General features: G+C 38.7%; 1 protein-coding gene across 3 annotated transcripts in view; it reads left to right on the top strand.

Annotated features, from left to right (window-relative positions):
- LOC149959843 (neuromedin-U receptor 2-like) overlaps positions 1-12,613 on the top strand; it is a 185,581-nt gene extending 172,968 nt beyond the window's left edge. For all 3 annotated transcript variants that reach the window (XM_090166551.1, XM_090166550.1, XM_090166549.1), the window contains 2 exons: positions 1,893-2,071; positions 11,957-12,613. In XM_090166551.1, the coding sequence (XP_090022677.1) occupies positions 1,893-2,071; positions 11,957-12,237 (460 nt within the window). In that variant the 3' untranslated portion in view covers positions 12,238-12,613. The remainder of the gene's footprint in view (positions 1-1,892; positions 2,072-11,956) is intronic.
- The last annotated feature ends 2,480 nt before the right edge of the window (positions 12,614-15,093 follow it).

The following is a 15,093-nucleotide window of genomic DNA, read 5'->3' as shown; positions in this document are numbered from 1 at the left end:
GAGAGTAGCGGAGGTGTCTCTAACTATGCCGTACAGCCAAAGGTAGCGGAGAGAGGATTTTCAGCCCCCTGGAGTGACTGATTTCTAACTCTTCGGGGCATATAGTTCATTCCTTGCCACATATACTTTTACTCTAAGGTTCGACTTTCGCAATAAAGATTGAAGTGAGATTGGAATAGCTCGTAGCATGAGTCGCGATAGACTCCATCGCCATCTCTTTTTCATCAAAGAACTAAAAGCTACCTATGTGAGAAAATTCAGTTGGCGAGAGTGCGTTTAAGGAATTGGTTACCTTTAGGACTTGGCAACGTTAGAGAACAAACGCCTTATTCTTCACTTTTTGAAAATAAACACCGAAACAACGAATCCACAAATTCTAACTAAAAAAATCACGAAACAGTAAACAATTACTGTCACTTTTTTGAATTGACAGATGTTAGACAATTAAATATCCAAAATGCCAAATTTAGCACCTCCGCAACACCGTAACTGCCATTTTTCTCCGGTTTTATTATTTATTGTACTAAATACTGCCGTAGTGGCGCTGCGGTACCGAAATTTGAAGTGCCAATTCACTGAGTGCCTTCCCCCCCCCCCCCCCCGGTTGCTACAACTTCCTTTACTACTTTCGACCGTCCTTATATCTCTAGGTTACGTAGTTTTTATACTCTTTGCTAAAACGTGCCTTATTTATGACTGCGAGCATTGTCTGATCTCTGAACCCAAACATTTCATTTCGTGTACCCTGCTTTACTTTAAATGTGTCTCTAATTTCGCCAATAATAGAGTAATGGCAGTGCTACGTCACACAACGTCACCCATGCTTTTTCCTATTCATAAAAAATTCGCTACGGAGTGCTACTACTCTATATACGAGGCTTAGGAGCATTAAAATTTAAACAAGTATTTACGATTGCTAAAACGCACGTCACTAGAAAAGGAACAACCTACCACAATTATCACTCGATTTGTTGAGAACGATTATTATAATATTCAGTATTTTAATTTAAACGCTATAGAGTGTTGTCGTCTCATACGATTTTGAAAACTTGTAACGTCACAGCTGTAGTGTTAATAGTGGCCGCCATGACAGTTACCGTTTTTTATCAATAGGCAAATTACAATGGTGACGTCGCAGGGTTTCAGACGACAACACTCTATAGATATTATACCACGAGTCACATTAGCTCGACATAAATATGGCGTTGTCTTAAAGCACGGCCAACTTTGATCACGCGCTGTTCGCTCTACAGCGGCCAACACAATCGTCGAAATTCCGCAAGCAAGGATTTCCCCCCTATAAACTGTACTATAACGTTGGGTTTTTATATTGGCTTCAATGTAAAAGCTATTCTAAAAAATATAATCCGCTAGGGGCGCTCACGTCATACACATCTTTTGCTCATAGGTTAACATAGAAACCTCAACGAATGAGATGGCCGCTGTAACGCGAGAGATCAAAGTTGGCCGTGCTTAAAGTTATAAAAGGTTCCGACCATTGGGTTGGGAATATAGTAATTCTAGAGCAACAATTTATATTTGTTGTGGCTGAGGTATTGAGTAACACTTTCTTGAAATCACGTTCGAACCGAAATTGTTATCATTACTCCGTGGCGTCACCTATCTTTCAGAGAAAATATAATTTTTTTAAAAGTCGCCTGCTTGTACTAGTTTCACGCTAGTAAATTATTATCACCACAAACTTGCGGTAGATGACGCAATCGACTAATGATAACTGTTTCGCTTCGTACATGATTTCAAGAAAGTGCCTCCAGCGAACCAATACCAATTTTGGCTCTTGAAGTGCCTATATAACAACGTAGGCCAGGGTCCAAATTACTTAATAGATTGTGATACAGTGTTTTCTTAAATTATACATTGTTTTTTTTTAGTAATCAAGAGAATCAAAGTCGTCGCCATCATTCCAGTGAGCCAAATTTTAACAGTCGCCTATTGTACAAAAGAAACAACGTGTCAGTGACGGCGTTAAGCGCCAAACAAAACAACGTCGAAGTCGAGGTGGATATTAACAATCAGCAAAGTCCATCCTGCTTTCTTGAAAAAGAGAAAGGTAAAACGTTCTCGCAAGGTCAGTGTAGGGAATTTCAGACATGTACCCCAAGAGCGGACCCGACGAGAAAAGCGTGAAGACGGTCCTAATCATGAAGGCCCGTGCAGCCGCGGCCGGGCTTGGACAAGCAAGGAATCTGTATCCACAAAAACAGATTCAATGGGACAAGATATTAGTTCGGATTTATTGCGCTTTTTGGACCCCAGCGGCGGCGCCATATGGGCCATGTACCACCTGGAAATTTTAAAGCCAGTGTCGGCTCGAAGTGAAGTAGCTCTTTTTACAACATATGTCGCTAGCGTCGAAATCAAAACAAGATACTTAAAGCAAGTGGCGGCTCGACGTGAAGTAGCTCTTTTTTCAATAGATGTCGCTAGCGTCGAAATCAAAAGGACGGTACTTATAAGTACCCCTCGCGTTGATTGGATCTTTTGTAAATTGGTCAATAACATAAATTACCGCAATTATGAACAATATTTCTACATGTGATACATAATTTAGATTAAAGTCCACTAAATAGAGTACAAGTTGTCTAACTATAATACTCTACAATAGCTCTCTGACGACGTTATCATTGGGCTATTTTATTTTTTTTTCCTTTGCCATAAATAGATGGAACCACACTCTCCAGTAAAGTCGCGTTTTTCGAAGAATCGAATAGATTTCTGGCCATCTTTAATAACAGCGGTCTTTTCATAATACAGGTGACAATGATAAAGCCGCCACTTGCTTTGAGCTATATTTTGATTCAAAAGGCGGGACCATAAAAGTACCCCTCGTATTGATTGGCTCGTTTGTAAATTGGACAATTACTTATATTATAGTAATTTTTAACAATATATTTTATACGGGATATATAAGTGCGGTTAAAGTCCACTAAGTAGAGTGTAAGTTGTCTAATTATAATACTCAACAATGGTTCTCTGACGACTTTATCGTTTCGCTATTTTGAATTTTAGCTTTCCTCTGCCATTAATAGATGGCACCACGCCCTCCAGTAAAGTCTTATTTTCTAATAGCAAGGGCCTTATCAATATACAGGTGGCAATGATAAAGCCGACAGTTATTTTAAACCTTCCATATCCAACAAAGGGGGAGGGGGGCAAAAATTTGAATTTCACGTGTACATTTGGAGGACAACTTTAAAATTATTTTGAAAATTATTACCGGGGTCATAGAAAATTTGGTTTATGAAATACCATATTTTGCAAGCTTTATCAAAAAAATACTGGTTGTCTGATTTTGTTCTGTAATCGCATTTTTCTCAAAAACTATAACAAGTAGGGTTTTCAAATTTTCATAGTATACGTATGGCGAAAGGAACATCTAATTTATAATTTTCAGAAAATTTGAAAAAGGTGATTGACGAAACCTTTCAACCAGAAAGTTGTAGAGCATACTTGAAAACTTTCAAATTAAGTTGGTTCAGTCGAAAAAGACCGATTTGTCATAAAGATATGAGGCTGGTCATAGTAGGCAATAGCTTTTCCGGGCACTATAAGAAAACACATTTGAAGCATTTCTTCGATGTTCGCCATAGGCATCTGGTAATCGTGCTCCTTCATGAAGCCCCCAGAGGAAAATGTTGAGCGCTGATAGGTCTGGTGGTCTTGGAGTCCATCGAATGGGACCGTTCCTTCCACTCCATCGAGGTTGATTCGGTGGCGCGCCGTCATGCTGAAACCACAGCCGGGGGTAGTGGGCCAGAGGAATGTCGTCCAACGGATTCGCTTCTTCGATCTGTAAGAGCTTGAAATAGCTCTGCCCGTTCAGACGATGTGGCAAAAAAGGGGACAGAACAGACCCACCCATAACGTTCAGTAGAAATTGGACTTGATGATGGTGAGCGAATCCCCCATTTGGATTAACATCATCCCTCATGTTGTTATTCTCGTGGTTGAAAGGGGCCATGACTTGAAAACGAATTTTGATCGGACACCAAGAAAAGATTAAGAAAATCCGGGTTTTCTTCACACATAATGCCCAGCCAGTTACAAAAGTCATAACGACGTTCCGTATCGCTTGGTGAAGCTTGGAGAAGAGAAGTATTCTGGAGTGGAAAAGCCGGGCGCCACCTGCGGCTTTGTAAAATTGCCATCATGCACTTTTTGGTCGGACGTCATCAAGCCAGAATGATGGCAGATAAAGCTGACGTCCGACCAAAAACCGGTTTAACCGGGGTAGTCTGGGTAATTCTAACAGCAATAGGCGGGAAAGGACGTTCTTATTACCGCTATGGGATTTTCCACTCCAGAATACTTCCCTCCTCCAAGGGTGAAGAGTCACTCAAAATGGATGGAAGTTTTGGTTTCGCAGGGTTCTACAGACCTAGTCCCTTGCCAAACCCAGGTCATTACTTACGCCACCGATACTGCGTCGAGGGTAAGCAACAAGGTAAGCCAGGACAGTGTCTTCCATGTTGATGTTTTGACGACCTACTCCACGGATCCTGCAGTTGGTGATTGAAATCTCGAACAGCTCCGAGAACGGTGTTACGACTTGGTGTTGTGTTTGGATGGCGAATACCAAATAACTGACTTACTCTTGTAGCGTTCCTCCAATTCAATTCGCCGTAAAACAATTGAACCATCAATGCACGCTGATCGCGATAATAAAGAGGCGGCTTAATTAGATTCCACCAAGGAGCAACAAACACCCCACCCCACACAAGGAGAACGCAACCCGTCAAAAGTCGTCTATTTACTTGTGTACATTTTTCATTGGTTAGACGATTTAAGGGGAAAATTCGGAAATTGTCTTCCCTTTTCCGTAAAACGTTGAGCGTAAAGGCTCGTCCAATGAAATTTCTACACAACCCTGCGTTAGCGTGTTTAAAGCATTGAGTTGGGAATATTAATCTAGAGGTCCAATCAAAACGTCGGATTTCAGTACTTCGCGAAACAAGTTTTTAAAAAATAAGAATACTGCCGTCTGCTCCCAAATGACGAGAAAACTTTATCATTCTACCCGTGGCGCCGTCTATCTCTCAATGGTTCGTTCAAATAAGACGCGTTTTCCGGCAAAAATATATTTTTTTTTAAATAATGGATGGCGCCACGGGTCATATGATAACGTTTTATCGTCATTTTAGAGGAGACGGCAAATTCGTAATTTTCAAAAACTTGTTTCGTTTGGAGCAGATTTGTTTGGATCTGTAGATTAATATTCCCAACTCAATGGTTTAAAGGCTAGCTGCGTTCTCCTTGTGTTTGCTGCTCCTAAATTCCAGTAATGAGGGAGCGAGCGGCTAACCACTCTTAGAAAATCTGTACACCGGATTACGCTTAGATTAGCACTGTCAAAGGTACGGCTCTGTACACCGATTACGCGGAGTGATCAGCCCCTCGTGAGGGAGGATGATTTTACATTAGGAAGCTGTCGCTTTAAATAGTAAATAATCTGAACGTTGATGTGCTAGAAACTTGTATGTCTAAAACAAAAGAACCCATCCGTAATTTGTTGGTGTTCAATAAAAATATCAATTTTTGATACATTTATGCTGAAAAAGCTACTTCGTCCTAAAACCAACTTGTTATTTTTCATGACCTCATATCTTTATGAACCATCGGTCTTTTTCGACCGAACCAACATTATTTGTACGGTTTCAAGTATGCTCTACAACTTTCTTATTGAAAGGTTTCGTCTAACAACTACCGGTCAAAAAATATATTTTTAAAAACATGAAAATCGTTTTAGAATTTTCTGAAAATTAAAAATTAGAATGTGCCCTACGTCATACGTATACCATGAAAATTTAAAAAATCTACTTGTTATAGTTTGTGATAAAAATGCGATTTCAAAGTAAAACCAGACACCCTGTATAAAAATATAGCCCGTCATATCATTTGGTTGATCAATGAGGTTCTGGAAATGTTTTTAGATAAAAGGGGGCGCTGCGCAACATTATTTGCCTAACTCAACCTTGGCTTTTATATGCCACTCGCGCGCTTGAGGCAACTCGTGCAATAAAAAAAAATGTCATGCGATGTCTCGCCCCCTTTTATCTAAAAATTTTCAAGAGCCTCATTGAGCGAGAGCTCATGGCAAATGATTTTATTTTGTTTCTCTTCAACTGAGTACTCTCAGGCTGAGCGCAGATTAGTTCATCCATGGGCCAAATAATGATAAATCCAGGACATGACTCTATGCGAAAAACCCGTCCAACAGCGCTAACACCCGATCACTATTGCCCCCTATTGGGAAAAACGCGCGATCGCGGAACTACGTCATTTTGGGGGCAAATGTTTTAGGGACAGTTTTCAAAAATAATACACGTGGTCGTCGTAGTAAATATCCTGGAATATTTATTCACAGTTATCATATATAGTGTGGTTATTAAAGTAAGTACTTATTTTATACGTACTAAGTTCATAATTAGTATAATATATATAATTATATAATATTAAACATATACTTTCCTAGAATCGTTAAAATGTATCAAAAAATGAGGGGCGAAATATGGCAGGATTTTCGAATTACAACCGCCACTTATTTCCGAATTCCGACTCAGTCATCACTAGATGGCGTTCGGGAAACCGGAAACTTGCTTGATTTTGCCCCAAATTTTTTATTATTTTTCCTCCTTTTCCCCCCTACTAAAATGGCCGCCTGTGTCTTTTAGTGGACGGCCGATTTAGTACGCGTGAAGGTACCAGAGTCATGTCCTGGATTTATCATTATTTGGCCCATGGTTCATCCCGCTCACAGTGCGGTGAGAAAAATTTTAAAAATTATATTTTTTAGTCGATTTGTTTTATTAAAACAAACATACTAAAAATATACAGGGTGTTTCAAAAGGTTATGCAAATATTTTAAGAAGTTGTAGGGGGTGAGTTGAGAAGTATGCCAGGTTTTTCCCATTTTCGTACGATGAGTTGAAAGGGTGCCAGAGAGCTTCAAGGTGTGGCCTACTAGCCCATGGAAGTAGGCTGCAACAAGCGCAAAACCAAGCAGCAGGGACTTTAAATACTGTTTAAGTTTACTTTTTTACGCTGGTTACCTCGATTTGTTTAAAAAGTCCTTTTTACCTCTCCGAGGAGGGGTTATACAATCACCCTGTCTGTGCCAAGGTTAATCATTTCGTACGCAGTTTCTCGAAATCTCTGCGTTCGCAGTTGCTAGGACTGTCGAAGGGTTGGTAAAACCCCCGTGCGATGGTGAGCGTTAACGGATTAATTTGCGGTTGGGTTTGGTTTGGATGGGGTTTTTTCGTTAATGTTCACCGTCGCGACAGTTTTAACTCAGTTTGATTGGATATTTCGTTATTGTTATGTTTATTTGTAGGGTGTGAATGTTGAGTTTGTGTTATGACGGTTGTGGGTGTTGAGTTTGTGTTATGACGGATGTGGCTGTTGAGTCTGTTGTGTTTGTGTTCGTTGAGTCTGTTGAGTGTGTGTTTGTTGTCTTTGTACGGGCGTTTTCTCTTCAACTTCTTGTTGATTTTTGGGACGGACCGAGTGGTAAGTGTTATGCAACCTCTCAACGTCCAATGGCAGGGTTTCCACCAATTGTTCACGGTATTCATCTTAGTATCAATTTGCGATTTATTGGCGCCGGCCGGGAATCGAACCCGGGTCTGCTGCGTGCAAGAGATTTACTCTAACCTCTGCGCCACCGACGTTTGTTAAACTACGGTGTTTTTTTATTCTACATCATTTTAAATATTTATAAATTATATTAATCTTATATTTAATTACATATTTATAAATTATATTCATCTTATATTTAATTAAATATTTATAAATTATATTAATCTTATATATAATTAAATATTTTTAAATTATATTAATCTTATATTTAATTGAATATTTATAAATTATATTAATCTTATATTTAATTAAATATTTATAAATTATATTAATCTTATATTTAATTAAATATTTATAAATTATATTAATCTTATATTTAATTAAATATTTATAAATTATATTAATCTTATATTTAATTAAATATTTATAAATTATATTAATCTTATATTTAATTAAATATTTATAAATTATATTAATCTTATATTTAATTAAATATTTATAAATTATATTAATCTTATATTTAATTAAATATTTATATTTAATTGAAATAAAATGAGCGTTAAAGATGCGGCAAGTATGTCGTAAGCGAGAAAAATACAAATACCCTCTGTAGATATTTCTTTCATTAAAATTTGCTTCGTATTATATTTAAATGATAAACTTGTTCCGTAAATAGGGTTAAATTCAATTGTGCATTGTTTTAGTACGTCTAACTCGCTTTTGTAACTACTTAATTTATATTATTCTGAAGAAATTAAACTCGGTTGTTTCGTCTCAATTATTTTAATTAAAATTAAAATTTTATACCGGGCGGGATTGAACCGGGATTACGTTTTTAGTAAATAACTCTGAATTGCGGAGATATCTTTAAGGGTCATCTCGATAAATTAATACCACTAGGGACAATTCTTCAGAGGAGAGGTATATTTTGGCTTGCCAACTTGTTTACCTATTACACAAACCTTAATGTTCGCATTTCCCTGCTGCTTGGTTTTGCACTTGTTGCAGCTTACTTCCAAGGGCTAGTAGGCCACACCTTGAAGCTCTCTGGCGCTTTTTTAACTCATCGTAGGAAAATGGGGAAAAAACGGGCATACTTCTCAACTCACCCCCGACAACTCCTGAAAATTTTGCATAAACTTTTGAAACACCCTGTATAATTTAAAAAATTCTCGCCGCGCTGTGAGCGAATTCCGGAAAACGGAGTATCCCGTCGCTCAGCTGGATAAGAAATTCCATTTTAAACAAATTAATGCCTCTCTCGGTGCGATCTTGCTCAGCCCGCCATCAGCGCTTTCTAGTGAACGAACTATCCCGCCGCTAGAGGACGCAGCGCATAAAATTGAGCAGGATAGCGCGTCGATCAGCCGATCTCGCTCACCACGCCATGAACAATCACTGACTGAGAGAACTATTCGGCTGAGCTGGCTCAATTTCTCTTTCTCGCTGAACAAGATCAACTGACCTTCGTATTGGACGTGGTCGCTCATTTCGAGAGGATTATCATAAAAGAGGGCTCACAATTTATGCCCACCTCTGCCCCACTCAGAAATACCATATAAAAGAGGGCTCACAATTTATGCCCACCTCTGCCCCACTCAGAAATACCATATAAAAGAGGGCTCACAATTTATGCCCACCTCTGCCCCACTCAGAAATACCATATAAAAGAGGGCTCACAATTTATGCCCACCTCTGCCCCACTCAGAAATACCATATAAAATATAAATGAGAAATAGAAACAAGAGCTTCAGTAAGGCGTTAAACCTATATAGACATTTTAAAGCTATTGCGGTGAATTTTTTGTCTGCTCTGGCAGTTTTTAAAATTTTAGCTAATAGCAGAAGAAAATAGGGGAAGTACGTATCTGTAGCTTTGAGCTGTAGAAGGCGTCGTGTGACCCACGAAAACACCTTTTACGCATAATTAACCAAAATGAAAAAGTAGTTCCACTTTTGTTTTGTTTCAACACGGCGATAAACGACGAGAGTAAAGACGCCTTAGCTCATTTAGCAGATAATGAAAAGGACAATATGTTACGATTGTTCAATTTGATAAAAAATTATTATTTAAACGATGTATTCATCCGCGATTTCCCGCCAAACCGTTCTGGCGCGAAAATTCGTGAAAAGTGACGCCTTTCCAATGCTGACTAGAAGCGTACTTCCCCCTATTTTCTTCTGCTAATAGCCAACATCACTAAAAATTAAAAAGATCAACTGAGTTATTCAACTTTAACACTTGAGATTACGAAAGCATTCGAATGACCCCCATAAGTCAGACTTGCTTTCTCCAAAATCCCTGTTTTGTAGACCCAAGGAAACTGTTGAGTGAAATCACGAATATATTCATTTCAACCCTGAATATCGAATTGAGAGGTTATCTCTCTGTCCCTAGGATAGGAGGGGCTTTATTATTATGACGTCAGTCACGCGCCGCCACTCAAAAAAGGTATCGAAGCCTCGAAGGGCAACGATTTGAAACTTGACTACGCAATGACTAGCTTTCAGTGTCAAGTCTTAGCGTGAAATTTAGTTTCTAAAATTTTAGTACACATCTTTTTTATTGAACGAAAATAGGTAAGCATATTAATAATAAATTCCTTTATTTATGACTATCAAGTAATTTTGTTAGAGTACAGGTATTTTTCTAAGAATCACCGATTCATTTTCTTCGCCGGTTAATGGCGCAATACCGCAAACGTTTTGTGGATCGAGTCAGTGGGTACGTTCAACAACTAGGTAACGTTCATTCAACGTAATCTTAAAAAAAACTCAACGCTTCAACGGTGGGTATCGTGACGTCATCAGTTGTTGAACGGCAAAATAAATTCAACGCTTCAGCGTTGAGAATTTATTTGTTGAACGGAGGATGCGTTGGATTGTTGAATTTTTTTGGGCGTCGTATTCAAAAGTCATGGAAAGGAAAAGGAAGCTTGCCTCTATAATTTTCGTTAATGACGATGAAATAGAGGATGATATATTGGAGTTACATTCAAAATCCCGGTTTAACAAAAGAGTAGCGTTAGGTTGGCAAAACTGATCAGACGCTTCTGCAGACGACCTTTTAGCGCACTCAACGTATTTACAACGTCTCCCCTAGGCGTTGAGTTTTTTCCTCAACCGTTGAGCATCGTGACGTCAATACCGGAAGTTCTAAAAGTCGTTCAACAACTTTCAACGCTCCAACGCTGCCACCGTTGACTCCGTTTCCTAGTTGTTGAACGTACCCAGTAACTCTGAGAAAGCTCAGGCTGCTCAGCGCTGAGTTCAACGGTCAGCGGTTTTTTACTGAACGGTTTTTTTACTTCCGGTTTTGACGTCACGTTGCCCGTCCGTTGAGCAACGAAATCATCGGCTGTAAGAGCAGGTTTTTCCGTTGCTCAACGGTCACGTGACGTCACAGCACGGTGTAAGGCTAACTGCAGACGCCGCAACAGACAATATTAAAAAAAAATTACAACAACCGTAGAAAGCGTTCAACAAGATCGTACGTCACGTTAGCACTCTCTCTACAACCCTGACGTTAGTAACGGTCTCAACGAAAATAATTTTTCAGACACTTCGTTGAGAGTTACTGAACGCATCCTTAGTTCGATAATCATGGTTGAAATTAATACATTCATCGTAAAATGCCAAAAGGCACGACAAATCCTAGCCACAAGTGGTAGAAAGAATAATTATAAGAGTTAGAATCTGATATTCATATTTGAAATGAGTATACATTAATGCATATGTTTAATTAACATTAATGTATATATTTAATTAACATTAATGCATATATTTAATTAACATTAATGTATATATTTAATTAACATTAATGCATATATTTAATTAACATTAATGCATGTATTTAATTAACATTAATGCATATATTTAATTAACATTAATATATATTTAATCAACATTAATGCATATATTTAATTAACATTAATGCATATATTTAATTAACATTAATGCATGTATTTAATTAACATTAATGTATATATATAATTAACATTAATGTATATATTTAATTAACATTAATGTATATATTTAATTAACATTAATGCATATATTTAATTAACATTAATGTATATATTTAATTAACATTAATGCATATATTTAATTAACATTAATGTATATATTTAATTAACATTAATGCATATATTTAATTAACATTAATTCATATATTTAAGTAACAATAATTCATATTTAATTAACATTAATTCATATATTTAAGTAACAATAATTCATATTTAATTAACATTAATTCATATATTTAATTAACATTAATTCATATATTTAATTACCATTAATTCATATATTTAATTGGTATAAATAAATTAATAGGGATTTTATATTTTATGATTCTGTAGATGAAGACGAGATTGTTCTAGCGCAGGAATTGGAGCAGATTATCGGTCCCGAAATTGCCAAGCTGTCCGGAGAGAAAGAAGGAGCTGGCTGTTTAAATTGCACCAATTGCAACTTGTTGTTTCACGCTTCGAATAAGAGCGTGAAACGCGCGACCGGGATCCACAAACAGGAATACCTTCCTGTGAGCGACGGAGCGCCGGAGTTGTCTTTGGTCGAATCGACCACCGGAAGCCGTGGTGCGGAAAATTCTTCCTCAAACACCACCGAATCCTGCGTTTAATTAAGGAACTTCGTTCTTCGGCGAATTTCGACTTTTCTGAGCCGCGAAGAAACCGCAATTCGGGACTTCGTGCGCCGCATCCTAAATAAAAGACTATCGAGGGTCAAATCAATCAAACGTTTGAGAGAATAGTTGATTTTATAAAATGTCTTTACGCTTGCCCTACTTGTTGAAATGTTGCCCTGGAATAGTTCAGCCAATGCCTAAGAATGAGTTCATAAACTCTTTAGTGGGAGAGAAAACGGATCCACAGCTGAAGCGGGGAGGCAACATTTCAACAAGATGGCCAAGGTTATTTTATAAAAAGAACTATTTCATACTGCAAGGCCTGCGTTTAAACCTTGTATAAGGAAATAAAACTTTTACTTCCAACTTTTCCTGTGGTTTTTTTACTTTCAACATAATAACAATTCGCGACCGAAAACTATCGCAACGCCCCCTTTGGTTTGCCATTGAAACCTAGATAGGTAGCGGCAAAAGTAAATAGGGGGAAAAAGTCTGGCACTTGGGTCCAACCGCACGACGTCTTATTTGAGGGGTAAAATTTTTGGGCTTCGGAAATGATTTCCCCCTCGCCTCTTTACAGGGACACAAAGGTATCGGTTGTACTCCGCCACGATGAAAAATAGATCTCTATAAAATACGTGAAAATTCATATTAAACTTTTGCTTTCGATAATTTCGTTAATTTAATTCCTAAATAAAGTAGATATATGATAGAAACTAAAATGCGACATTTTAAAAATAATAACACGACTTTTGAAAAGAAATAAACCATAACTAAATAACGCTCACTTAAATCGTGGAGAGCGTGGCGCCATCTAAGAGCGGATATCGGGACTAATTGGTAAATCTACGATGCTAAGGCCCAACAATTTGCAAGTTTAACTGAAATAATAGCTATAGCTACGAGCTTTTTTTGTTTATTTTACCATTGATATAGTAATTATTAATTAAAATCAACCGTTATCGAAGGAAATAATGGTCAGCATTTGACAGAGAGACTATTTGAAATCGCGCGTCGGTGACATGGTTGCCAGGGAATAAAATTCAAAATTTTCATCTTGAGCGCGGACCGGAATACCACAAATGCACTACTTCACGCGTAATGTGCTATCCTTATTGGTTAGAAATATCACGTGATCACTAGCTCTTTAAAAAGGGTGTCAAGCATGGTGGAAGGTAAAATCTGAAGGCCGTGATAGACTTTCTCCCCCTATTTAATTTTGGTAGCGGCTAAAGAAGACGCTATCAGTTTTTATATTTTATAATAATAATAATAAAATAAAATTTGACATTATAAATAATGATACTTGCATTTTAATACAACTTTTGCATCATTTGCTTATATTTTGATAAGTTAACATAAGAAAAACGTTTTTAAGACTTTTTAATTTGTCTGTAACAGACGCAAAATCTTAGGCGCTAACTCGGAGAAGCTAACGCCATTACACCACTCAGACTCGTTTCGGTTGCCACCATTTTGAAACGTGAACGGGGAACTTGTAAGAGTGTAGATTGTAAACGATTAACCTAGGTATACACACAAGTTTTCAAGTGTCTAATAAGTATGACAAGTACCAAGAACGATAATATAATATTTCGGTATATCCTGTATTTGGTCAATTTCGACAGCTTCGATAATGAAACCTGATTTTATGGCGAGTTTCACTCAACGCTGTGATTCAAAACCAACTTAAGCCAAGTATTAAAGGGGTTCCAAAGTTCGGTGAAAAAAAAAGATAATTGAGCATGCTTTTCCTTCCCCCCAAACCCTCACTCGGCCTTGGCAGAGGCGGGCAGAGGCCGCAGAGTCAACCGTAAATTTCGCACTTTACTGACTTTACACACATTTTGCCACCGAACTTTGGAGCCCCTTTAAGGTTAGAGAGCTGTAGAGACCAAATTTTCTCATACTGTTCCTATCCGTTGGCCCTTCAAGGATCGCAGTGTGCAATAACTGGTGGCTTTACCGTAAGGGCGGTGGCGCACTGGGAAATGTTAGCCGTGATCAATTGGTCCTATCTCCATCTCCGACTTCGGTCAGGTAGGGGCTGGAAACTGGGTTTCGGCTCAGGCTAACGGAGAAGGGCCAGGCATCCTGTAGCCTCGGCAGATTTGGTTGTCTGATGTGGGGCGGCGGGTCTCCTATGAGGCGCTGTGGCCCTGTTTCCCTGTCTTGTGGGCCCCACCGGGATCTACGGTGCCACCTGTGTCGGGTTACGCTGGGCCGCAGTGTGCCCGTCGTTCCCCTTTAGGAGCCGTATCTTAAAGGCTTTGACTTCTTACCTACGTAGATAGGGTGCTAGCTTCCGATGCTAGAGCATCCGCTCTTATTCCCACTGCTGTGTGCGAAGTGAGGCGTTTGTCGTCCCCTTGCTGCTCCTTCTGCTGAGTTGAGCGGGTTGCGTCGAAGGTGCGACCGTCAGCGGTAGGGTTCTCTGGCTGCCTTGGCTGTTCCGTCACCTGTCCGGGCTGTGGACGCTGGCGTAGGGCATTATGATGAGGACCTCCGGTGGTGTGCCCTCTGTTTGCGGTACACCGGGCTATAGATCTGACACACATGTTCTTATCCGTTACCGAAACGGCGAGTTAAATATGCCTCCGATTCCGCTCCAAAATATGACCATCTTAAAACACTTTCCCTATTCCGCGTCGAGACTCTACAAAAGATTGCGCATTTTATAACAGAGGTGAGCAATTATTGTGAGCAGCTTCCAAAAATGAAGGTTATGAATTTTCTCACTTGGTTGATCAATTGAGCGAGAGCTCATGTCAGATTATTTTCTTTTCTTTCTCTTCAATAGTCGTCTCAATAAACGCCGCTCTCCTTTCGCTTCTCCCATGACGTAGTCAC

The sequence above is a fragment of the Leiobunum rupestre genome, chromosome 2 (genome assembly GCF_980474605.1).
Source record: "Leiobunum rupestre chromosome 2, qqLeiRupe1.1.hap1, whole genome shotgun sequence".
NCBI lineage: Eukaryota > Metazoa > Arthropoda > Arachnida > Opiliones > Sclerosomatidae > Leiobunum > Leiobunum rupestre.
The sequence above is the reverse complement of the archived record's forward strand: the minus strand, read 5'-3'. Positions and strand labels throughout refer to the sequence as shown.